General features: G+C 45.8%; 1 protein-coding gene across 1 annotated transcript in view; it reads right to left on the bottom strand.

Moving 5' to 3' along the window:
* The window catches only part of ASZ1 (ankyrin repeat, SAM and basic leucine zipper domain containing 1), a 1750578-nt gene extending 1737119 nt beyond the window's left edge, over nt 1–13459 (bottom strand). Inside the window, exon 1 of the mRNA XM_086919410.1 lies at nt 13293–13459. Within this exon, the coding sequence (XP_086775536.1) occupies nt 13293–13397 (105 nt within the window). The 5' untranslated portion in view covers nt 13398–13459. The remainder of the gene's footprint in view (nt 1–13292) is intronic.
* Between the last annotated feature and the right edge of the window lie 10617 nt (nt 13460–24076).

The following is a 24076-nucleotide window of genomic DNA, read 5'->3' on the forward strand; positions in this document are numbered from 1 at the left end:
GCGAAATCCGGTCTAGCAAAAAATGTGAACCCCTTGTATTCTCTTTGGGTGGTAGGTCTTGCAAGGTCATACATTGCTTCACGGAGAAGGAAATTGCCAAAGTAGACCAGCATTGCCCTGGGATATTGATGTTGCTTGTTAGAATGTTTTGATGGCATTAGGGGAAAGCGATGGGCCCGCTTTATCTCCCTTTCCATATCCCAGGCCTCCAACTCAGGAAATGATGTTTTAAGAATGTTAATCATTGCCCCTCTAGCGTCATCTCTCTCAAAGTTTTCTGGAATTCCAAGAAACCTTAAATTGTTCCTTCTGGATCTGTTTTCATGATCTTCCACTTTGGCCATAAGATCCTTTATTATTCCATCTTGTTCTTTTTTTTGAAGCTTCACGACATCAGTTTCGAGATTCTCGGTGCGAGTTTCCACCATGACCATTCTCTCAGAAATCTCAGAGCAAATGCTGCCCACTTTTTTCACCGCGCCTTGTAGTTTTTCGATGGACATGCGATTCCTTTGGCTATCTTTCTTCATATCCTCGTGGAAATTCTTTATTGAACTAAGCACCTCACTCAATGAGGGCTCAGTTGTTTTTTGGCTTCCATCTTTATTCTCTTTTATGCTCGGGTTTTGACGTGGTGTTTCTCCCAGTGATTTAATCATTGGACTTCTTCAGATAGAATTAGGTCTACTTTTGGCATAGTCCGTGTTATTACCGGGGTCTGTGGTCTCTTCGTTCATCAAGTTTTGTTCTCTTTTGTGTTTCATCCTTTTTTCCCCCCCACTCCTTTCCTCATGTTAGTTTCGCTGGGTAATCTTGAGTCATTGGAGCCAGAGATCTCCAGAGGTACAGTGCCCATTTGCGCACCGGGACTTGATTCGCTTGAGTCACTCAGTTCGCTTGATCACTTGAGATAGACATCCCTGTTTCGTATAGTTCCGATTCGGAGTCTTCGTCGGAGATTGAGTGATTAGCCGAATGCGATTCTTTCCCAGCTGGAAGCGTTCGCGTGTTGGGAGAAGGGTGTAGGTGCTCAGTTTTCTGATTCATCTTTTTTTAACAGATTGCTCTCTCTGATTAGATATCATTGCGTCCACTTCTATGGATACCCTGGTCTCTTTGCTCCTCATATTTGGGTCAGCAATCAGAGTTCCTTCGCCTGAACCTGTAGTATGATTTCCCTCAGAGTTGGTTTCAATTGGGAGCATACTTTGAACATCCTCACAGCTTCCACTCAGCTCTCTAGAGTTCTTGCTCTGCAATTGGCTCTGTATTTTTTTATTTGTTGGTGCGTCACTCGGGCAATCCTTGGGCCGGGGGCTGAATATATTAGATATTCTTGGCTGGGATGTTGCCGGTAGACCAGTATTCTTTGCAGTGGCTTTTACATTTTTTATAGTCTGTAACCTCTGTGCCTTTTTGGCCATTAACTCCAGTTTGGCGTTTTCCTCTGTTTCTCCCTCTGTCTCCTTCTTGTAGCCAACCTCTTTCTCCTTTTCTTTCCCTCTCTCTCTCTCTCCTTACGTTTTGCTTTTTTCCTTTCCAGCTTTTTTTCTGCATTTTTGTCTTTAGTTTTTCCTTTTTCTTGGGATTCATTTCTTACCATGTCTTTTTCCTTTGCTCTAGTTCCTCTTGTTTCCGGGCCTTTATGTCTGCTAGTTGTGTGTGGAGTAGGTGTCCCATCAATTTCGGCGTTCAAGGTTTTGTCGGCTTCCTAGATTTACCACGCCCTCTGAATATGCCGCGTCTTCTAGGATCAGCGTCTCCCCTTTTAAAAGCACGCCTTCTTCATCCCCCTTTTCTTTGTTGAGAGTCGTATTGTTTAGTGCTGCTGTTTGCATTTTCTGCCCTTTTTGGTCCTTTTGTATGGTGAGTCCTTCCTCTCTGGCGTTCCTCTCCATATCTATAGCCTGAGAGGGCGTTGCAATCCAAATCCGATTGTTTTCTGGCGTCTGTAAACCCCGCTGAGTTCAGAGTTGCCCTTCTTGGGCTTTTCTCTTGCACCAGTAGGAACGTTTACTCAGCACAGTTTCGCAGCTCCTCTGACCTCTCTTGTTGTTAATTTTCTTCGGACAAGTATTTCACACACTGTGAGAAATCAGTAATGGGGGGGGCGAAGCTTACACACTTGAAGTTTAGCTGCTGTCCCAAATATCGATGCAAATAGCGTAATGTTAATTACTGTGTCAAATAAGATATACGGAATAGCCACAGTTCCAGTGCGATCTTGAAGACTACACCTCCTTTCTTCCAATTTTAATCTGCCTTTGAGCAACATTCGCTTTCCCAGCTTTTCCCTCGCTCTCCCTCTCCCTTCCTCTGTACCAAGCGCCTTCTGCGTCTCCCCGGCAACGGGAAACGCGGGACACGCAGTGTCCCTGCTCTCGTGTTAGCAGATGACGCCTAGGAGTCAAGAGGAGAGGACGGGGGAGAGATTTCGGTGCCTCGAGGGGGAGAAAGCGGCAGTCGTCCGAGGTGCTGGCAAGTTAATCGCAGATGACAGAGGTGAGATAAGTGTGTGAGAGTCCAGGGCCTATCGATGACCAATCTTCGGGAATCCGACGCCTGGAGATCAGGTAACTTAGGAAAGACTGAAGATCCTTAGTGAGCCATAGCCATAGCCACATAGAACACAGAGCTAAGCAATGAAGTGATGATGGTACAAGGATAATACAGTCAGTACAGCCACCCGGCAAGAGCAAATATAGCCAATAGCAAATAGCCAATGTCAAAATCAGTGCGATATCGGGATGTATCCGTCATTTACAGCCGTCATCCTTACCCGGTGCTGCAGTATAGTGATGCGGCATCCCTCAGCATAGCGCTCTTTTCTTAGGGTGCTCTTAGCATTATGGTATAGCAGCAGGTTGATAAAGTCCAGCTCAGGGGTGGCTCCGGAAGATGCGGGGAATCTTAATTACTCGGTTGAAGTGTAGAAAAGCATTTTCTTGGTAAAGAACTGGTAAGAACTGCCCAGTGCCGCAGAGCGCTGCTACTGCGACCGCTCACACTGACGCCATCTTGCCTTCTCTGTATTTCTCTCGAAGACTTTGTATAGATGACCAGTTATGCCTAATGTCCTACATATCTGCTATGCTGCGATACCTATTGTATTCCCTCCATACAGTGCTAGAAACAAAGAATTAGAAGATGAGTTGTCCTCTGCAGGCAGCTGCCATTAGTCATTCTTTATCAAGCAACCACAATTGTTACCAAAATGAACACCCAAAATCAAAGGCTACAAAGGCTCTCAATTGCCAAATTATTATTTTTTATCCATAGGGTCCGATGGTGCAGAGTTCTCAGAATTGATAGTGCTCTCAGTTGATGAGAAAGCCGTAGGCAAGTTAATGTTAACAAAAGCAGGAATGTCATTGGCAAAACCTTCATTACAGACCTATACAGAATCAAACTCTCTGGTCCCGTCTTCATACAATTACAAAATACATAAATCCGATGCCTCCAATATTGAAGATTTAAGGAAGGCCATAACATCACTAACATGTTGCAAAACGTCCTTAATTCCAGCTCCCTGGAGAACTGTTCCTCTGATTTCCTCTTCCTCCCTCTTCTTCTGTGTCCTTATCATTAGGGTCTGTAGGGTCTACTGGACCTTCCTGGGTGGAGGAATTTTCTGTGCTTAAAAGGCAGCTGTCAGAGCTGTAGCAACCATGCACTGAATGTCATTCAAAGTTGAGACCCTCCTCCGAAGAGCCTCCCCTTCAGCATCAAAAGGGGTTCTCCTCTTCAAATCTTAGTAATATCCTCCATGTGCTCATCCATCACAGCCCACCAAAAACCAGCAGAACCACCACACAATGAACAAATAGAACCCCTTGCATTCCCACTTTATAAAGGGCCACTTCCGACTTATTTATGTACGATAAGCAACACTTATCCCAGTTTTGTGAGACACTCCCAAACACTAAAAGCATTTCCTGGTTACACATGTTTCCTAGCACCATCTCTTCCTACAATTGCATGATGCCGCCATTACAAGAAACCCAAAACGGAGATGCAACACTCCTAATCATTGATTAATACAACCATCCATGAAGCCTGTACTTTAATACTGTGTTAGTCTATTATCTTGTATGATAAGACTTTTTCTTGATCATATATTCAATTTTATCCAATGGGAAAAAAAAAGAGATTTCAATCTTCTTATTTGCAAAACAGATTTTTTGGTCATTCTTATTCCATACTTAGCATATAAAACCTCTAAAATTCATAAAAATGTTACTAGACCTGCAGGTTGAGTGACGTGAATTATCCTCTTGACCCAACTATATGTACTTGACCCATAAACTGGTCTCAAAGTGTGATCATTGGTGATATTTTATTTTACAGTGTCGTCTTTTTTTTTTCCCCCCCACAAGTGCACCTTCAAACATTTCTGCTGTACAAACAAAACTTTTTGTTTGATAAAATAGATCAAACATTTGCTCCATGTGTTAAGACTCTAGCCAACATATAGAGTACACATGATCCGTGACTTCCCTCTCAGTTTACTAATAGCGTTGCCAACAGGGGCTGGAGTGTTTCTCAGTTCATGTGCAAACACTCACTTTTTTTTTTTGTAAATTTTTTTATTTTGCAGATATAAAGAAATAAAACATCAAACAAAAAGGTACCACATAGGGTGCACAGATGATCCCACACAGTGGGAAAGCAATAAATGAAGACGAGGCAGTGCTGCAATACACGAAAGTCAGTGAACAAGAGGCTCCGCCAGCCGCAAGTGTAGGCAGTCCTGCTCGAACTCCCCAGGACGGGGTTGCTCAGGTAGTTCAGCCGACAGGGAGTCCAGAATCACCAAGCCGTCGATGTGAGCCTCGTCTTATCGATATAAACGTCCCGACAGTAGCACCCAAACTTAACTCCCCGCTACCCGCCCCCCGCCCCCTCCCGTGACGGTGCCGCACTCTTCCCCCATTCATCCGTCAGTCATACTTAGAGCTGAAATAAATGTAAATTCCTCAAAGACGCCGGGCACACTGCTGAGGGCAAACCAGTAGAGAGAAAGGACACCAAGGGGCCCCATATGTGTTTGAAGTTTTTGTAGTTGCCTAGGAAGATGTCCGCCATTCTCTCAAGACTCAGGAGCCTCCACAGTCTAGCGTGCCAAAGGGAGACCGCCGGTGCCTCTTTCCGCTTCCAGGCTGATGCCAACGTGAGTTTGGCCGCGCCTAGACACAGCCAGAGAATCTTCTTGTCTGCTCGCGTCTGGTGCTCGAGGCCAGGGTCTCTCAAGCCCAGGAGCACGAACTCCAGTGAGTCGTCGATAGGGTACTTCAGGATATCTTTAATATGGGATAAGATCTCGACCCAGAAGGGTTTGATGACCGGGCAGTCCCACCAAATGTGGCAGAAGTCCCCCAGGAGGCCACATCCCCTCCAGCACCTATCCGTGACAGCCGGGTAAATGCGGTGAAGCCGGGCCGGGACCATGTACCACTGCGTGAGGGTTTTTAAATGCGCCTCCCTCAGGAGTATAGAGTGATTAAATTGCGTCATGTCCCTCCAGAGCGCCGACCATTCTCCATCAGTGATATCCCTCCCTACCATCTCCTCCCACTGCTCCATGTATCGCGGTCTAGGGGAAAGGGCAGAACGAAGCACCAGTTGGTAGAGAAAGGAGATGGCTCCCTTCATGGTGGATGTTTTCAGGAGGAAGGCCTCAAAGTTGGACGGAGGTCTCGTCGCAGCCTCCCGTACACCTGATGACGTGGCCCAGTGGAGCAGCTGCAAATGCCTGTATTTTTCCACTGGCTGCACTTGGTAGTCCCGCATGCAGTTCCCAAAAGTCAGGGGGTCAGGGCCGTGGAACAGGTGGAGTAGCGCCCGACAACCCCCCTCCCTCCAGGCGTCAAAGGGACCCTCGGCGAGTGCCGGCGGAAACTCCGGATTAAAATGCAATGGAGTGAATGGAGACGGAAAGGTCGTCCATCGCTCATCACCCGCCAAGGTATCCCAGACTTTCAGCGTAGTCCCCGTGGGGGTACTAATGTACGCATTCGCTGGGCGGTCCCGCTTTGGCTTCCAAGCCAGATCCCAGATGGACCGACCCGCCACACTCCGGTCCATATGCAACCAGTGTTTGTCGGAAAATTGCTGTGACCATTCCACCATGACTCTAAGTTGGGCAGCTTTATAATAGAGGTGTAAATCCGGGAGGCCGACCCCCCCGTCAGTCCGCAGCCGTCGCAGGAGTGCAAACGAAAGTCGTGCCCGACCACCCTGCAAGACAAATTTCAAGATCAATGACTTAAGATGGCGAAAAAAGGAAGAGCTCAGTGGGATCGGCAGGGCCTGGAACAGGTATAAATATTTGGGAAGAAGGACCATTTTGATGGCGTGCACCCGGCCCAGCCAGGATAGGAATTTGGGCTTCCACTTCTCCAGTTCTGCCCGCGTCTTGGCTAGGAGGGGCGGAAAGTTGGCCGCGAATAAGCCACCCACCGTGGGGGTGAGGTGGACTCCCAAGTATAGTATGGAGCCCGAGGCCCAGGCCAGAGGCGTCGTCGCTCTCACCTGTGCCACCTCTGCCTGTGATAGAGTCAGGTTCAGGACATAAGACTTGCCGTAATTAACTTTGAAGCCGGCCACTTCCTCAAATTCCAGCAGGATATCTCGGACGCATGGAAGAGAGTTAGCGGGGTCGGCCACCGAAAGCAAAACATCATCCGCAAAAAGGGAAATCTTGTGCTGTTCTCCTGTGAATGGGATGCCCTTAACCCCCTCATGCACCCGGACCGCCATCGCCAGGGGCTCAATGCTGAGCGCAAACAACAAGGGAGAGAGGGGGCACCCTTGTCTGGTGCCCCGTGAGTGCTGGAAGAAGGCCGACAGGTGGCCGTTCACTGCCACCCTCGAGTGTGGGCTGCAGAAGTTGGCTCTCACCATGGCGATGAATCTGTCGGAGAAGCCAAACGCCTGTAACGTGTGGAATAGAAAGCCCCAGTCCACTCGGTCGAAGGCCTTCTCCGCGTCCAGGCCCACCAAGACTGCCGGAATGCGGAACTTGTCCGCTTTCTCAATAAGGTGGATCACCCTACGTGTATTGTCGTGCGTCTGGCGACCTTTGATGAAGCCGGACTGATCTGCGTGGACAATCGTCGGTAGCAGGTCCTGGAGGCGGCTCGCCAGAATCGCCGAGTACAGCTTCGCGTCGATATTGAGTAAGGCTATGGGGCGGTATGAGGCACACTGCTCCGGATCCTTCCCCGGCTTCGGCAGGACCGTAATCACCGCCTCTGCGAGGGTCCCGGAATTCACACCGGGCCCAGCCATGTCGTTAAAGAGGGCGACCAGGAAGTCACACACCTCAGTAGCATAGGTCTGATAGAAAACTGCAGTGAACCCATCGGGCCCGGGGGCTTTGTGCAATTTCAAGGTTTTGATGGCGGAGAGGACTTCCTCCCTCGAGATCGGAGCGTCCAACAAGTCATTCCAGGCCCTGGAGACCTGCGGAAGCGGCAAGCGCTGCAGGAACTCCCGCTGCTTAGCCGCATCTAGCTCCTCTCCCTTGTATAAAGTGGCATAGAAGCGGCCAAACACGTCCGCCTTCGCTCCGTCACGATGGTGGAGTGCTCCCGCGGAGTCTCTAATCCCGCCTATGTATTCACGCTCCCTCTTGTCCCTCAGTTGTCGGGCCAAGTGTCTGCCAATCTTGTTACTACTGGAGTAGGAGTGCCGTCCCAGCCGCAGGAGGGTGAGTTCGGCCCTGTTTGTATAGTGTGCCTTCAGCTTGCCCCTAACCGCCGTCAGGGGACGCAGGGTTATCCTCGAGGGGTTAGCTTTGTGTGCCCTCTCGAGCGCGAGCACCTCGGCTTCCAGTGCCTCCCTCTCCTTCCTACGCAGAGCGTTCAGTTGCGAATTGAGGCCCAGGCACGTCCCTCTGATCGTCGCCTTGAAGGCGTCCCACGTGGTCATCAGAGAAGTGTCCGACGGGGGATTGCAATCGAAAAATTCACGTATGGCCTGACGTAAGGCTCGATTGGAGACCTCGTCCCTGACTACCGATGCAGGGAAGTACCACTTCCGATTCGCGGTGTCGGGCGGCGACCAGCGGAGCGTGAGCACCATGAGGCTGTGGTCCGACACAGATATCGGGAGAATGGCGGCATCTAGAATGTTCCCTCTAAGGGACTGACTAAGGAAGACGTGATCCAATCGAGAGTAGGAGTGGTGCACATGGGAAAAGAATGTATAGCCTTTCATGGCAGGGTGAAAAAAATCGCCATCCATCTATTAAACCCAACTCCTCCACCCCACGCTGCGCAGACTCAGAAAAGACCCCTGTGTCCGCCCGGCGTCCCCCCGAGCTGTCCATATCTCTGTCCCACACCAAATTGAAATCGCCCAGCAGGAACATGAGGCCTTCGGCAAAGTCCCCCACCTTAACCAGTAAATCTTGCAGGAATTTGTTCTGACCGGCATTGGGCAGATAAAGCACAACAAACGTACACAACCTACCCTGAATGTGCCCCTTTACCATCAGCCAACGCCCCTCCTTGTCGCTGCGGACCCCCACAGGTTGAAAGTGCAGCGTCGCCCTGAACATTAGTGCCACCCCTCGGTGCTTCGTGACAGCAGATGACCTGTATACAATGGGGTACGCCCTATGGCGGAGCCGCAACTCATCCTTTCGTGCCAAGTGAGTTTCTTGCAACCCTACCACATCGAGGTGATGGTCTACCACATATTTCAGGACCTTCTGTCGCTTCTGAGGAGAGTTCATGCCCTTGACATTCCACGTCCCTATACTAAGTGGCATGGCAAATACAGACCACAGACCCCGCTTTCAACAATCCAATTGGCACCCATCCCGCATTCCTCCCCACCCCAGGCAGAAAACACCCAGGCGTTTCCAGAACATTCGCTGAGCCACAACCTCAACAGCACAGTACGCTCTCATCCGCAGACTCGTCACAATCACCCTCAATGGCCTTCCGTCACGGGTCCCCCCCCCCATCCCCAACAACCCCCAACCAAACCCCCCCCCCTAAACGATATGTAAACCCAACATTGTACAAAATCAAAAAGAAAAGTGCAGTAACAATACTCATCGAGATCAGTAGGCCGAAGTCCGTAGGAGGCCCCCACTCAAGAATCAGGCCGGGGGAATGAAGACACTATTCCCCTTGGCCACAGTCGAGGTCGTCTCCAACAAGAGTACTTTCAGATCCCTCGACCAGAAGGCCCGGGCCCCTCCGGCGCCGATCCGTCATTCTTTGAGGATCACGCCGCCCCAGAGCTATGCTGTGAGTCGGCCAACGTGGCCGATGCCACCGAGGCGACTGCTGCTCCCCGTTCTTGCAGGCTGGCAGAAAGATCTGGTCGTTGTCTGATGGGGGAACCCCCCACCCTGTGCCATGAAGACGAACGGTGGCGCCGTCGAGACGGGGAAGCCGTCGCGGCCTGCGAAGCCGGCACATCCTCCAGGCCCAAAAGCTCTTGCCGCCTGAAGCGTGCGGATTTGAGCAAGGCGATTCTGCCACCGAAAGATGATTCTGAAAGGGTGTCCCCAGGAGTAGGCGATGCCCCTCTCTCTCAGGAACGCTGTCACCGGTCGGAACTCCCTCCGCTTTTGCAAGGTAGATGCAGCCAAGTCCTGATACAGTTGTGGCCGATGCCCCCGGAATTGTAGCGACTCGATGGTCCTGGCCTTTCGCAGAATCCTTTCCTTGAGCTGGAAATCGTGGACGCACACCAGAATGTCGGGGGGGGGGGCCCCCCGCGCCGTGGCAATCCTACCGGTGTACTCTTTCCATCTGTATCTCCTTCGTGTCTTCCTCATCGAGGACCTGGAGGAACAGCTCCTGGACGTACCCCCGCAGGTCCCCAGCCTCACCGTCCCACGGCACCGCCCGTATTCGGATGTTATTTCTTCGGGAGCGGTTTTCCAGGTCTTCTGTGTGTAGTTGTAAGTCCAAATTTTGCTCTGTGAGGCGGATAATGTCTTGCTGAAGCATATGGACGTCAGTAGCCACGCTCAGATCCCAGTCTTCCAGGGACGCCACCCTCTCGCCTATGCCGTCCACGTCTCTCCGCACCTCCCTCAAGTCAGAGGCTAGCTGCGCCCTGAGCTCAGAGATGTCCTCCTTGATGGAGGCGAACAACTCTGTCATGAAAGCCTTCGTCGCTGGGGCATCTTCGTCCGATTGCTTCGACGATCCACTCGCTCCAGGGGAGGCCGGCTGTTGAGAGGATTTCGGGGCATTGTCTTTCCCCTGGCCCAGTTTGCGCGGCATAGTAGTCATGGCGGCTCACAGCGCTCTGATCCGGCGCCACGTGGCCCTGGAGAGCAGCGGGGTCCATAGGTAGTCCAAGTGCTCGGGAAGGCGCTCTCAGAAGCCACCAAGTATGTCCTGCCCCCCGCACACAGCTACTCGATCCGTGGGTCCCACCGGAGCCCAAGACGGGTAAAGCCCGAGAGCCGGCGCCTGTTTGCCTGCGCCTTCCGGGCCTCCTCCTAACACGTGCTGCGCCGAAAGCCACTGGAAGTTCCGCTCCTTTGCTCCGTAGTAATCTCGGCCATGCACAGCGCCCAGGCCCCGCGCCTCGTGGTCAAGTGCAATGGCGGGCTTCGAAGTCCCGATCAGGTGGCAGATGCCAGCCGAGCTTGGCCTCGCAGAGGCAATGGCGGGTGGTGCAGATCGTAGAGCGCCGCCGATCATCCGAATACCACAGTCAATGCTAGGAACCGGTGCATCACCACCCCTAGGGGTAGGGGGGTACGATCTGGGTCCGCCGCTAGGTCACCAGTCGCCAATGTGCAGCTACTTCCAGCCTTCAGCCTGCTCCGACGACTTCAGGGCAGATCCAGGGCCCCGCCCATCGACCGCTCCGGGCCTCGATGTCAGGAGAGCCCGGGGTCTCACAGGCCGCGGGGTGCGTTCGATCTCAGAGGCGCACTCGGGGTCACACCGCCTCGGTGACCACACCAAAGCCACCCGCTTCGTCAGGCGGACATCCCCGCCGCTTTTGGGGCGGGTGAACTCCCCCAAGTTCGTGCTTTTAGATGCTTTGCTGGATCAGCGCCGGAGCGGCACGGAAAGGCGTCCTACTCCGCCGCCATCTTGCGTCCAATCGCAAAAACTCACTTTTAATAAATACATTACTAATGCATGATGTGGCAGCGCACTGTTATTTTCAGACAGTGAGTATCCAAGAAATAGCCAAAAACCCTCCCACTACCTTGCGGTTTTATTGATAAACTACACAGTGTATTGATAAACTACACAGTGTATTAACAATAATCTGGGGAAATTGTGTTTCTGAAAACATATTTATCATTTGCATATTACTTACCAAGAAAAGTGTTCTGATTTGTTTTTCATCCGATTAAAATATTTTTCTCATCACACAGAAGTACAAAACTTTGTTTTTCACAACTACTAAAACATATTTTGAAATGTTTGTAAAGTTGACATTCGCTATTAAAATGCATATTAGGAAAAACCGGATACCCTACAGCCTTTAATTTCACACTTGTACCACAGTTCAGACAGTTCACTTTATAAAATCCTAAAACTTTGTAGTCAGTCAGAGAAGGAAAAGTCATTGTAAACCAACTTCTGGCCTCTGTCCTTAAACCCAGAGTAAATGTGAAAAGATAAAAACAAGATAAAAGGCAATTTTATTGCTCCTTCTCTTTCTGACTGAACAGAACACCTCTTCTTTGTCAACTCACCAGAACAAACGAGCAGGTCCTAAACATAGCTCGACTTGATCAAATCTGACTCACCATAGCAAGTAGATTTCTCGAGGCCTGCATCGATGGAGCACACAGCCCAGCCTAAAAACCCATTGACTGTAGAGGTTTAAAAGCCAAGTACTGCGTATATCCGTTGGTGGATCTGTCATTCAGTACAGATAACAATTGCCGGCATATTTGAATTATATGTCCCACTCGACATTAGGGAGAATGAGAAGTTGGAATTAGATTTAATTGGCCTAGGATTAATACGATCCCTGATGAAGTCCCAAGATGGAACGAAACGCGCAGGAAAGTCACATCATACCAGATATTCGAATAATACTGAATGAAAGTACAAGCATCATGGATGATTGTATTATGCAATAATTAGGAGTGTTGATTCTCCATTTTGAGATTTATAATACAATTGTTCAGAGAACTGGTGGTAGTTAGTCCATCATGGCGTCAAGCACCTACTCTTAACGGCAGTTATTGTAACCTGTGCAATGCTGAACTGCCACAACTGCCATTAAAAAAAAATTTTCTGCAATTGAAAGTACCATTGCGAGTACCAGTGGCAGAAAGAGCTCTGATTAATTGCCGCACTAACAGAAACTAATATAATGGAAATACAGACCACTTTGCTGGCGAAGTATGTATAATATATACCTGACTTAGCTAGGGCAGAAGCTTACATCAATGGCAAATAACCACATGAATGGGTCAGCTGGTCAAGACCTCTTACTTTGCGGCAATACAATCTTAAGGGGTCGCTAAAGCAGACAGTGTGCCAAATAAATACATAATTAAAAAAAAAAACGTTACTTACTTGAGACTTGTGAGGGGAAAGGATGTGAGGTCATGGGCCAGGAAAGAAAGTGTGGCCGTCTTGGAGGGATGGGAAACTGGCAATTTTAAACTTGTTGACTACTCTGGTAACAGAAGCTTTCGCTCATCGACCAAGGATGCAATGGAGAAGGTGGATGAGGAAGTAATGCTATGGTTACAGGCAGGAGAAAGATCGGTTGTGTGTGGGGTAGCATGGAAAAGATGAGGTTGCACAATGAACCACATACAAAAGGGCAGAGTAAAAAAAAAAGAGGATGATAACAAGGAAGAGGATGACGAGTGAGATGGGGTGGTTATGACATGTCAAGAACAACTGTTTAACAAAGGAACGTTTTCTGAAAAGAAGGACGGAAACAACTGAGGCACTCCTAAGATCACTATCCCCTTTACAGACCTTAGGAACAGACAATTGACTCGGAGACACCCAAATACTGCGAAAGGCTGTGCACGCTGCGTGTGATACATAAGAGTTTCAATCATACGTTTTAAACTATACCCTAAATTACACTAACCATACTTCTTCGAAAATCTTTTTTTTTGTCACTTCCATTTTAGGGCCCCCTCTGAAATACTTTTGAAGTGATTTCTTTTTGCATTTAGTGCTTTACTTGAAATCAGAGAAAAATACCGGTTTTGAATGACTTTCCCTCTGCTTTCGCCGACATTATATTAAAATCCTAGTCAGGAGGTAACTAAATGACTCCACCTCAAACAACCGGTCCGGCGCGTCTCCGCTTCTCACCTGCTTAAGCTGGTCCAGGAAGCCCACGTCCCAGCCATCATCACTCTCGCTGCTCTCGCCTCCTCCGGCTACAGCAAAGAACCTGCTCGCTCCGTGAGCCGCCATTCCACTCCTATTCCAGATCCAGTGCAGGAGCGGATGACGTCATTCGTCTACGCTCGGAAGTCAGCTACTAAGGCGTAGGCCAAGTTGTGTACCATACGCGTAGGCGGGGCCGGTTCCAGGAAATGCAGTTTTTGGTAAAATGTGCGCCGAGACTGCACTTTTCTGTTTTCGATTAATTTTGTCTTTATAAGGGACCGCTCCCTTTTGTTGTTGTTTAAACAAAGCGTAGCATACGTTGGTTTCTGGTTTCCACCTTTTATACTGCTGTAAAGGCCTGGGCACGATACTTTATATGGAATAGTTTGTTTTTCATGTTTTGCATCGCCTTTCCATCTTTATTTCTCTCCCCGTGTCACGGATCATTAAGATAGTTCTAGAGCACATTTTAAAATGCCTTCTTTACTTTTTAAAGTATATACTGTTATGGGAAGGAAAATGCAAGCTTTAAGTAATTTTCCTTATTTTTGTTCCGACTAAATGCTCATGGCGGTGAAAATAAAACGGCCATGTGGTAACTCCACGTTGGGTACGTTACTAAGTACACGGAACAAAAATACGCATTTCCTTGTGACGTTACTTAAAAGCACAAATCAAAAGGGAGGTCCCCCTCAGCAATCCAATACGGTGGAAAGTAATACACAAATAGAGGAAGTCCCAGTCAAACGAGGAGCTATTAAATCAAGCTAGACAAAAAAGTAGAGGCTCAGATCGAAATGCTAGTACCACCATGTCAATACACTGCTATAGACAAAGATACACATACAAAAAGGACCTAAGTAGGTTTCTCTTAAAAATCATCAACATTTTATTAGATATAATATACAGTTATGTGACACAAATTCATAAAAAAACAATACGTTAAAAACTTATATTTAAACAATACAACGCTTACCGGTTAAATTTGGGCAAGAGAGTATATTGCTGCAGCCGTGGTTGGGTTTTGCCCAAATTTAACTGGTAAGCGTTGCATTGTAGACCTCGGGGGTATACATAGCTGCCAATGTTTCAAATTGCTATGTGTGACATGTTCATAATTTCAGTGCAATTTTAAGTGACATTTCATCGACTATGAGTGACACTTTTGCACAATCAAAATCAAACAATGAAGACGAGGGAAATATATTAATATCCGAAATTAAACTAATTTGAGCTAGGAGAAACTCTAAGAAGATCTTAAAACTGGTGCAAAGCATCAAAAATTGAAGGTCACTTAGGTGTGAATGCATGAGGAGCTTGGCTTCTAAGCACCTGCACCAGTGCCCTCCAGAATCTCCAGCCCTCCCTGTGTTCTAGAGCACTCCCTCCACCCTATCGTGACTCTCTCACTCACCTGGAGGACACCCAGGCTGCAGACATACTTTCAAATGAATGTAGGGTCTTGCCCCATGTGTGAATGTGCGAGGCGCTCTGCTTCTAAACACACTACTGCCCCCAAGACCTGTAGCCCTTCCTGGCTTCTGAGGTGCTTGGTCTGCCCTATCATGCCTCTTACACTTGTAAGAGGATGCCCAGGCTGCAGGCACAGGTGCAGCCTTGTGATACAGGTGTGAATATGCTTCTAAGCACCTCATGACACTGACCCCCAGGACCTGTGGCCCTTGCCGACTCGAATCATTATCCCAGCTGGGCAAATCAACGAACAACATGCCAATGTAGATGAAAAGAGTATGAAACCTTTACAATAATTCGAAACTGTGAAACTATAATGGTACACATTGTTCAAATATAGCATTACTTAGATACCCGGATGCGCATGTCTTCTCATATAACATATTACCGCACTCCAAATGTGATATTTTTATATTATTTGACCAAATTGAAAATGTCTATGTAAACCAGGTAAGTGTATACAGTCAGAGAACGATGTAGAGGAGATGGTCTGTAGAGAAGGGTAGAGAGACAGCTCTCGTAATCCGTACTTACATTTGTAGAGAGGCTGAGCCTCTCTTCAAATGTAAGTACGGATTACAAGAGCTGTCCCTCTAGTGCTTACAGGCTGAGGCTAGAACAATCCAGGTGCTCATCGAGACCGACCAGAGAGGCACGGACAGAACTCTGGCTAGGAACACCTAATACTCGATGCACATTGTGCTTGCTGACGTCCTATGCAGGGCTTCTGAGCAACAGTACTGTAACACGCCCGGCACCCACTGACTGCAGACTGCTGCCTGCTCGCCCGCAGCCTTTAACCCCTTCGATGCTCATGACGAGCTCAGCTCGTCATGAGGCACAGTGGAGCTGTGCTGATGACGAGCTGAGCTCGTCATGAACAATGGCAGTGATGAAATATCAGCACAGTCGGAAAAAATCAATAGCAGTGAAGGTGTTAAAGGAATTATTTAACACACCATAGTGCACTGCACCCATAAAGAACTCTGACTAGAGACTCACTTACTTCACCATAAAACTTACAAGGGCAGGCTCATGCAACGCAAGGCTCGGAATCACGAGAATGTGGTTTTCCCCCGAGGCTCCTTGGTGACTGAGTCCAGGCAGTGGCAGAGTCCTGGCGGCCGCGCTGCAACGTCACTTCGTCTCCCTTACCAGGTACTGTTGTCACTGCGCCGCCGCCGGTGACATTTCACTCGGGGGGTCATGGTCACTGAAACTGAGTCTCCGCAGGTGACCTCTCTGGGCTGGCCAACAACGCGGTTTTAATTTGCGGCGCCCAGCTGTGCACAAAGATAGCAGTGCTGCAACACACCACGACGGTGAGGACTCCCACTTGATTTAAGTGGCCCGCCACTTCTGCCTCACAGTGTGTGCACGCTTACACTACTTCCTCCGGACGTGACGCAGTCTGTGTGTCAAATGGCAGGAAATTACAGCGCCAGCACCGAGGATTCGATTGTAACAGTTACATTGTAGCCGCTTAGCGCGCTACCGCACTCTCACTCAGCCATGATTAACTATTTATGAACTAGAGGAGCTGCTGGCACTGGCTACAGGCAGCACTTCTCTCGGACTCGAGTCGGGAGTAGCAGGAGCCGTGCACAGGCCCCACCGGTGGCGCGAGTTTGCGAGTCGGCAAAATGCGTGACAATGCATTTCATTGCGGTAATGCGGCACACGGCACTGAAATGCGTGAGTGTCACACCTGATGCGTGATACTTGGCAGGCATGGGTATAACAAATATTTATCTAATACTCCTAGGTTGTGAAAAAAGTTTTTTTGTTTCTTTAAAAAAACCTTCGTAGAATCCGCCATATGACTGAAACAATATACTGGTGGCTCTGCTGTACATTTCGAATCATCAGACCTACAGTCTGAGGTACATGTTGACAAAACTCTCTTGGTATACATATACTTTTTGCTCCTTATGATATCAAGTAACATTTCTTCGCAATCTGTTCATTGTTGTGTATTATAAAAAACATTGATACAGAAGTGAAGATTGGTAGCCATATATTTCTACCTGGGTCCTGGCAACCTAAAGAACTGAAACCGAAAACAAGTTTCTTTTCTGGTACCTCTTGAAAATTGTAGTTTGAGGTATGTAATACAATATTAAATCTCTGGGAGTTACAATAGCAGCTCTTGAGAAGAATCACCAGTCTAAACGTAAAATTCAGAATGTGACTAGTGGATAGGGAGATCGTTTTTTTGTTAATGATGATAATGCGACTCGGATAGAATTAAGATGCAATGTACATATACTGAATGTAAAAATGTTTTTCAAAAAAAGAAATTAAAACGTATAATATAGTGCCACCTGTTAACTGTGATAATATGAATGCTATTGTATATATGTGTAATTATACGTTTTTTACTATTTAGAATTGTCCTGAAGAAGGTGTTTTTAATTTCAAATAACCGAAACGCTGCGTCGACAACTACTTCTTGAAAACTGCAACCAGCATATATGAAACGCCATTTTAATGTGTTTTTAACTCATGTTTTTTTATGAATTTGTGTCACATAACTGTGTATTATATCTAATAAAATGTTGATGATTTTTTAAGAGAAACCTACTTAGGTCTTTTTTGTATGTGTATCTTTGTCTATAGCAGTGTATTGGCATAGTGGTACTAGCATTTCTATCTGAGCCTCTTCTGTTGTGTCTAGCTTGATTTAATAGCTCCTTGTTTGACTGGGACTTCCTCTATTTGTGTGTTACTTACAAGCAAGCATCACATTTCACAATTTAACACATATTTTATTGTGCAGGGTAAAATATAAATGTTTCATTGTGCGGGCTAAAAAAACGTTTCAAAAGTGCCCTATACGCATATGAAAGCACAACTTTGTACTTGAAGGGCCCTCACTTCATTATTATGATTTCAGTGTATGAGTGTGTGATATTTTACTACCAAATGTGTGACAACATTTGAGAGGTGGAAATGGTAGATTTTGAAAAAAATCAGGGGAAAGCAATTTCCCCATTGACATAATATCCAATGCTAGGCTATCCTTTTACCAATGATTATCCAATTTATCTTTTCTTTGGTGACTGAGGAGATGGAAGTTAACATTTGTCAAACACCTCTAATTAATAGTGTAATCCATCTGGCTACTCAATAAGGACCAGGAATCAGTAAATATAATTAAGAAGTTTTATTACAAGTTTGCAGTTAAATTAATGTAAATGAATCTCAATGCCATGCTGTAAAGGTGCAGAATAACAACTGGATAGCCAAACCTCCTAAAGAAGTTCAGGTGCATCAGCATGAGACAAGTTGTTCAGTCACAGCAATCCAAATAATTCACATTAAAATCTGGTGTTCAGAGAAGAGTCTCTGATCCTCTCTTCTACACATGAGTAATGTCCAAAGTCATCAAATTTACAGTCTAAAACCATCAAAAGTGATTTAACCTAAAGGAATCTCAAAAGTTGAGGAAATGCAGAAATATAACATTTCGGGAAGTGTAGTGAGGTGTCAGCATTTTAGAAGCTCTGTCAAGAGTCTTCTAGGGATAGGGAAATAAGTGTTAGCCTAAGATACACTCAAGAAAGAGTCAAACAGTAAGCATAGGGGTCTGTACCTCTCAAACTCCAAAGGAATAGTGGCCATCGTCAACCTGTGAGAACACCAGTTAATACCATACATATCGTCTGTCTGAGTAACGCCCCTTGATGACACCATCAGGGCTCCATTTCCCTTCCCATTCTCAGGTTGTGAGCTGCAACATTAGCAGATTCTCCAGACTAGTCCTGTGAACAACATTGTTCTTGAGCACATGCAGCACCTTGATACCTTACTGAATAGAGATTGTGAATTAACACTCTGGCCCTCCATGTTCTTTGTCATCTTGTCAGGCTTTCTATCACTACTAGAGTGACATCTACTCACAAACTAACAATCCATGTGACTGTACCTAAAAGGAAAAAGACATGCATGCAGAATAGAAAAGCAGTATTTTATTCAGAAGGAACTACTGGCATACTTAGGTCAACTTAAACGTGTAATTCAGTGGTGCACCTTAATAAGTGTTATTTGGGCTCGTACATCTACAAAAAAATTATATGTCTGTACATAAATTCAGCATCAGATTCACATTGCACTTTAAGTAATTGTAAGTACAGTATAACTTTTAATATATGAATATAAGTGTGACTGAGAACTACATGATAAGCTCAAGTATGAAAAGATTAGTGCACACATTTACATAAATCTTTTTAGTTTCTAAAGTAAATACATTTTAATAGTGTGAGGATGATTTTATCCCATGTTTAAAGTCTACATTTCATTTTAATAAGGCTAAGGCACATGGTATATATGAATTTCTAGTTCTATAGTGGATGCACTTCAGTACTGAATTTAGGTGCAACATTTTACATTAATAATATTAGGACACATAAGTATATATTGTGTATTTATGACGTGTCAATGTTGTCTTTAGATGTGCTCAGCGATGCTACTATTCAAGTATGGTTATGCTCTGTAGTGGTGTTCTTTGAGTTTAGTCCCGTTTGTCTGTTACGTTGTCCTCAGGCGATGCTCCTTTGAGCGTGGTCATTGTTTTCTGTACATTTTTGTTGTGGTGGTGCCCTGTTTAAGTGGTCGGTGTCATCTGTAGGTGTGTGTTTTCCTTGCAGTAGGGCTCCGTGTGTGTGTTTGGTGAATGACACCTGTAGGCTCTGGGTTTTCGCTGCAATGGTGCTGAGTGTGTGGCAGTGACGTCTGTAGTTTGTGGATTTTCCCTGTGATGGTGCTTATGAGTGTGGTCAGCTCAGAATTTTCTTGCACTGGTGCTCTTTGTGTGTGTGGTCAGTGTCATCTGTATCTTGTGGGTTCTCCCAGCAGTGGTGCTTTGTGTGTGTGTTGTCAATGTCATTTGTAGGTTGTGGGCTCAGGTGGTGCTATGTATGTGTGATCAGTGTTGTCTGTAGGTTGAGGGTTATCCCTTCAATCATGCTCCATGACTATGGTTAGTGCCATCTTTTTTTTTGTTGGGTTTTCCCACTGGCGATGCCCATTAACATGATTAGTGTTTTCTTTCAGTAGTAGAGTTTGCTTGTCGTGCCATGTAGTTGAGTCTTAAATGTTCCATGAACATACTGTTCTGTTGCATGGCTCTTAATTTAAAGCACAACAAAAATCTAACTGAAAAGTCCGAAAAATTATTTCAAATATACTACTAACCCTAACCTGCAACCAAACCTTAAATTCTGACCATACGCTGTCTCCTAAACAATTATTTCTTTTCAATTATTTATATTTTCTGTGCTTTGCTCCATGTGACTTTTGGTCGAATAGATTTTCTTTTTTTAAATTTTTTTTATTTCACAGATTTTTTCCGTTTTCACAAACAACACAAGAGGAGAGAATCGAGAAGAAAGGGCAGAACGCCACAGAGATCATAGTATCAAAATTCATTACAAAAAAATAGGAGTCCTGCAAATTAAATCATGAAGCACTATAATATATAATTAAATAGTAACTAGCAGCTGTAATATAATAATCTAGACATTCTTTAGGAAGTGTCAACAACTTAAGAGCCCTTCTAGTTTTAGAGTAAACCCAAATCAAAATAATTAATCAGATGTCTTTAATGCAAACGCTCTTACTAATAGAACCGTGGTTGTATGATTTCTCAGATTTTCCATATGAGTTGAAGTTCAATTAATTCTGAGCATGGGTTCGCAAGTGTGCATGTTTGTTTGTTTAAATATTTGAATTGTGATCAAATTTCATCAATCGTCCCTGGAGTCCTCATGGTGTTTGCTCTGTTTTCAATTAACAACTATGACACTACCTGTAAGACCTTGAACTGGTAGAAGGTGTGTACAGCCTGCATCTTTTCGCTCCCCCACGTCAGGAATCTGCAAGCACTTCTCCTTTCACTCCTTTTTATTTTTTGCATTTTTATATAGCACAAATCAAGGTATCAAAGCGCTTTACATAAGCACTTGTTCCATAACAAAATTTGCCCAGTGGGAGATAATATGCTGCATGGCTAAACACTTATAAGGTCCCAAAGGCGAGACCTATTGGCTATGCCAATGCTTGTTTTGCTTGCATCCTCTAGTATCCCTTAAAGATCAAAACAGGAATGTGGCACAAAGAGCAGTTATCAATAGGGGTCTCAAGATGCTTATAATAATTCCACTCCCTAAGTTTCCAAATCATCTTCCTACATCAGAAGATCCATTTCCAACTGCTTCCCAACCACCTGTTGCTTCTAACTTCTTCAAATCTCCCTTCAAGTCAGTGATATTCTTGAGAAACTGCTTAAAGTTCTTACTTTTTTCAGGGATGTAAGTACAACATTGTTGAACTTTTAACATCCGACAGACTCGGCCCTCTTTTACAAGAAGGATTTCTAGAGCACGGCGATTCTGCAAAACCATGGATCTCACAGCTACTGTTTCAGTATCTACAACTAATAAGGAACCTGCTGTACTGCTTGACAACTTATCTACAAATGTGGGAAATGTTCTAATTGTTATGTCCTTCAAAATAACACCCACAGATGGAATCATTGCACTAACATTTCTCCTACTATTCTCCAGCACTAGTTTGTCTTTTGGGTCTAGACTTCTGTTCCTACACAGGATCATCAAAGTGTTCCACATTCCAAATCTTTGGAAAAACTTTGCCTGAATAACATGTACCATACCATTCTTTTGATAATCTAAAATATGCATGAACTACACACACATAATAAACTCCTAGAATAGCAGGATCTTTCCCTGATAATAATAACTTCCAATGTCTTTTAGTTTCCAGTGTGTGTTAACACTCGCTCTTTCCCACAAATGTCATGTCAGTTGTGGATTTTCCTCCAAATATGCATAATTTCCCTATGTGTCTTCAATCTAAACTTAATGCAGTTTGATTCCGTGCTACTTGATGCTCAATTTCTTCTCTAGCTCACTGATATCCAATTTAAAATTTCTTAATTTTGATTCCAACCTCATCCTTTAGTCCTCAACTGAATGTATAAAGCTCTTTTCTACATTAGTTAAGATACAGGTCAAATTGTTTTGATGAGCATAAACAGTGTCCTGGTGTGGTTGAGGAATCCTTCAGCTCTCTCAATATGTTTGGTTTCAAGGTGACGATTCAAGTGCTTAAGTGTGCAAACTGCTGAAAATATCAAATCATAATTTGAAAAATAATATTGGAATTGACCTGTTCATACAGAAGACTCATTAGCAAGCTACAAGTAACATTACAAGTCAAAGGATTGTGATGGTATATGATACCCTCTTCAACAGATGCAGATAATTGCATACTGTAGGATGCAGACTTTTTATGTAGTGATGTCTAGGTAAAGGCACACCATGCAAAAAGTCTAGGCGACCGTTATTGGGCTTTCTTTAAAAGTCCTAAGTGCTCTATTTGTGGTAGTGTAATCGAGCAGCTCAGGCTTAATATAGGGGTGTGTTAAGCATTTTTTGGACACACACAGTCAACAAATAGTACACAGTCTCAATAAGAAATATATGACCACTTTCTCTGAGGAGTGGGCATAACCCTGACCCAGAAGTCCATATTGCACCGAAAACAAGATTGTGAAACCCTTCTCTGGCTGTTCACTTCAGGAAGCCTACCTTAGTAAAGGGGCTAGCCTGTGGGTTAAACACCCCTTGTGAGTAATAAGTTCCCTCCTGCGCTGGTGCCAAATGGGCCCCAGGGCAGGGGTTGGCATTCCCCAGGTCTGGGGGGAAGCCGGGGTTGCATGTCAAAGGCTTTGAAGCCTCTGGCCTAAATATGCTAAATTGCTACTCATCTTGCTGGAGGAAGTGAGGACAAACTCTGCCGAGCAGGCATTGTTCCTGGCCTCTGAGAGCACTGGTTCTCCCCTGGGCATTAAAAAATGTGCTGATCATTGGGAAAACCTTGCATGCGGAGATTACCCTGTTTGATTTAATGTTGGATCAGCACTCACAGCACATGGAGTATTCACTTGTGTCAGGACCAAGCAAATTTTTCTCACTTTCGAGCCACACCCATCTTATCAGGAACAGCTAAAGTATGTGTAGCAATTCCTGCCAATCCAGGTTTATACTAAGGAACTACAGGACCATTAGGAACAGGAACAGTCAGTGCATCTGGGGTGTTTAAGACAGACACATTTGGAGGGACTGTCATCCCTGAGCTCTCACCCTTTGAATTGGAATTTACATCTACTGGTGCCATAGGCACATCAGAATTTCCACTGGTATTTGCATTACTCACTGCTCCAGCTTGTGTCACATTGTATGGGGTGAACGATTTTACAATTGTTCATTTATGAAATTCTCATCTGAATCACTCTCTATGTCCTCACCTCCATTCTCTGCGTCATATATCTCTTCCTCCTTATTCTTTCCTTTTCATTTGTTTTTCACATATTCCTCACTCGTCAATGCAGGGTACAGTCTAGTTCCCGCTATCATTTCAGTTCTCCATTTCTTATAGCATCCGCACAAGTGCATATTGCTTTCTTGACCCTTCCTTCATATCTTTCATTTTGTCTAAGGTGAGCTATGTGTTCCCAAGAATTAAGCGCTTTGTATTGTGCAGGTATAGGAGCGGTTTCATGTCATACAGTGTCCTCCCTAAATGTTCAATGATTCTCAAATTATGTGTGCCATATTGGGGAAACGTCAGTTCACCCTCTTTCTTAGTGATCCTATTCCTTTGTTCAAGCCAAATACACATGTGAAGACTGTAGAAAGAGACCTCTTTTTTGCATGGTTGGCCCCACTTTTTGCTAAACTGCTAATGTACTTTGACTGAGTGTGCCCTGGGTTCCTGCCACACAGGTACCCAAGGTCTATGTTCTTTCACTAAAACTGCATTGAACACAAAACCCAATTGGCACTCTTTGGCCACAGGCCAGTCCCTTGTAAATGGTACCACAGGTACCAAGGGCACTGTGGCCAGGGACTGCCTCTAAGGGCTGCAGCACTTATGTGCCACCCTTAGAGTCCCTGTACCTTTACACACACACACACACTGCCTTTGCAGGCTGCATGTTTTGGTGCAGAAAAAGTGAAGAGTTGACATGGCACAAATCCCTGTGTGCCATGCCTACAACCCACTGCCCTGGCATAAGCCAGCTACCCCTCTAGCTGGGTGCACTATACCAGTGGTGAGGGTACAGGTGCATGAGCCCTGTACCCCAACAGTGTCTAAGGGCCAGACGTATCAAAGGTTTTTACCCATTCTGTGTCTACATGACTGTACTTTTTTGTCCCTCTGCCCAAAATGGCTGGGGCCATAAAGTTGTAGTATCTACTCGACTC

The sequence above is a fragment of the Lissotriton vulgaris genome, chromosome 1_1 (assembly GCF_964263255.1).
Source record: "Lissotriton vulgaris chromosome 1_1, aLisVul1.2, whole genome shotgun sequence".
Classification (NCBI taxonomy): domain Eukaryota; kingdom Metazoa; phylum Chordata; class Amphibia; order Caudata; family Salamandridae; genus Lissotriton; species Lissotriton vulgaris.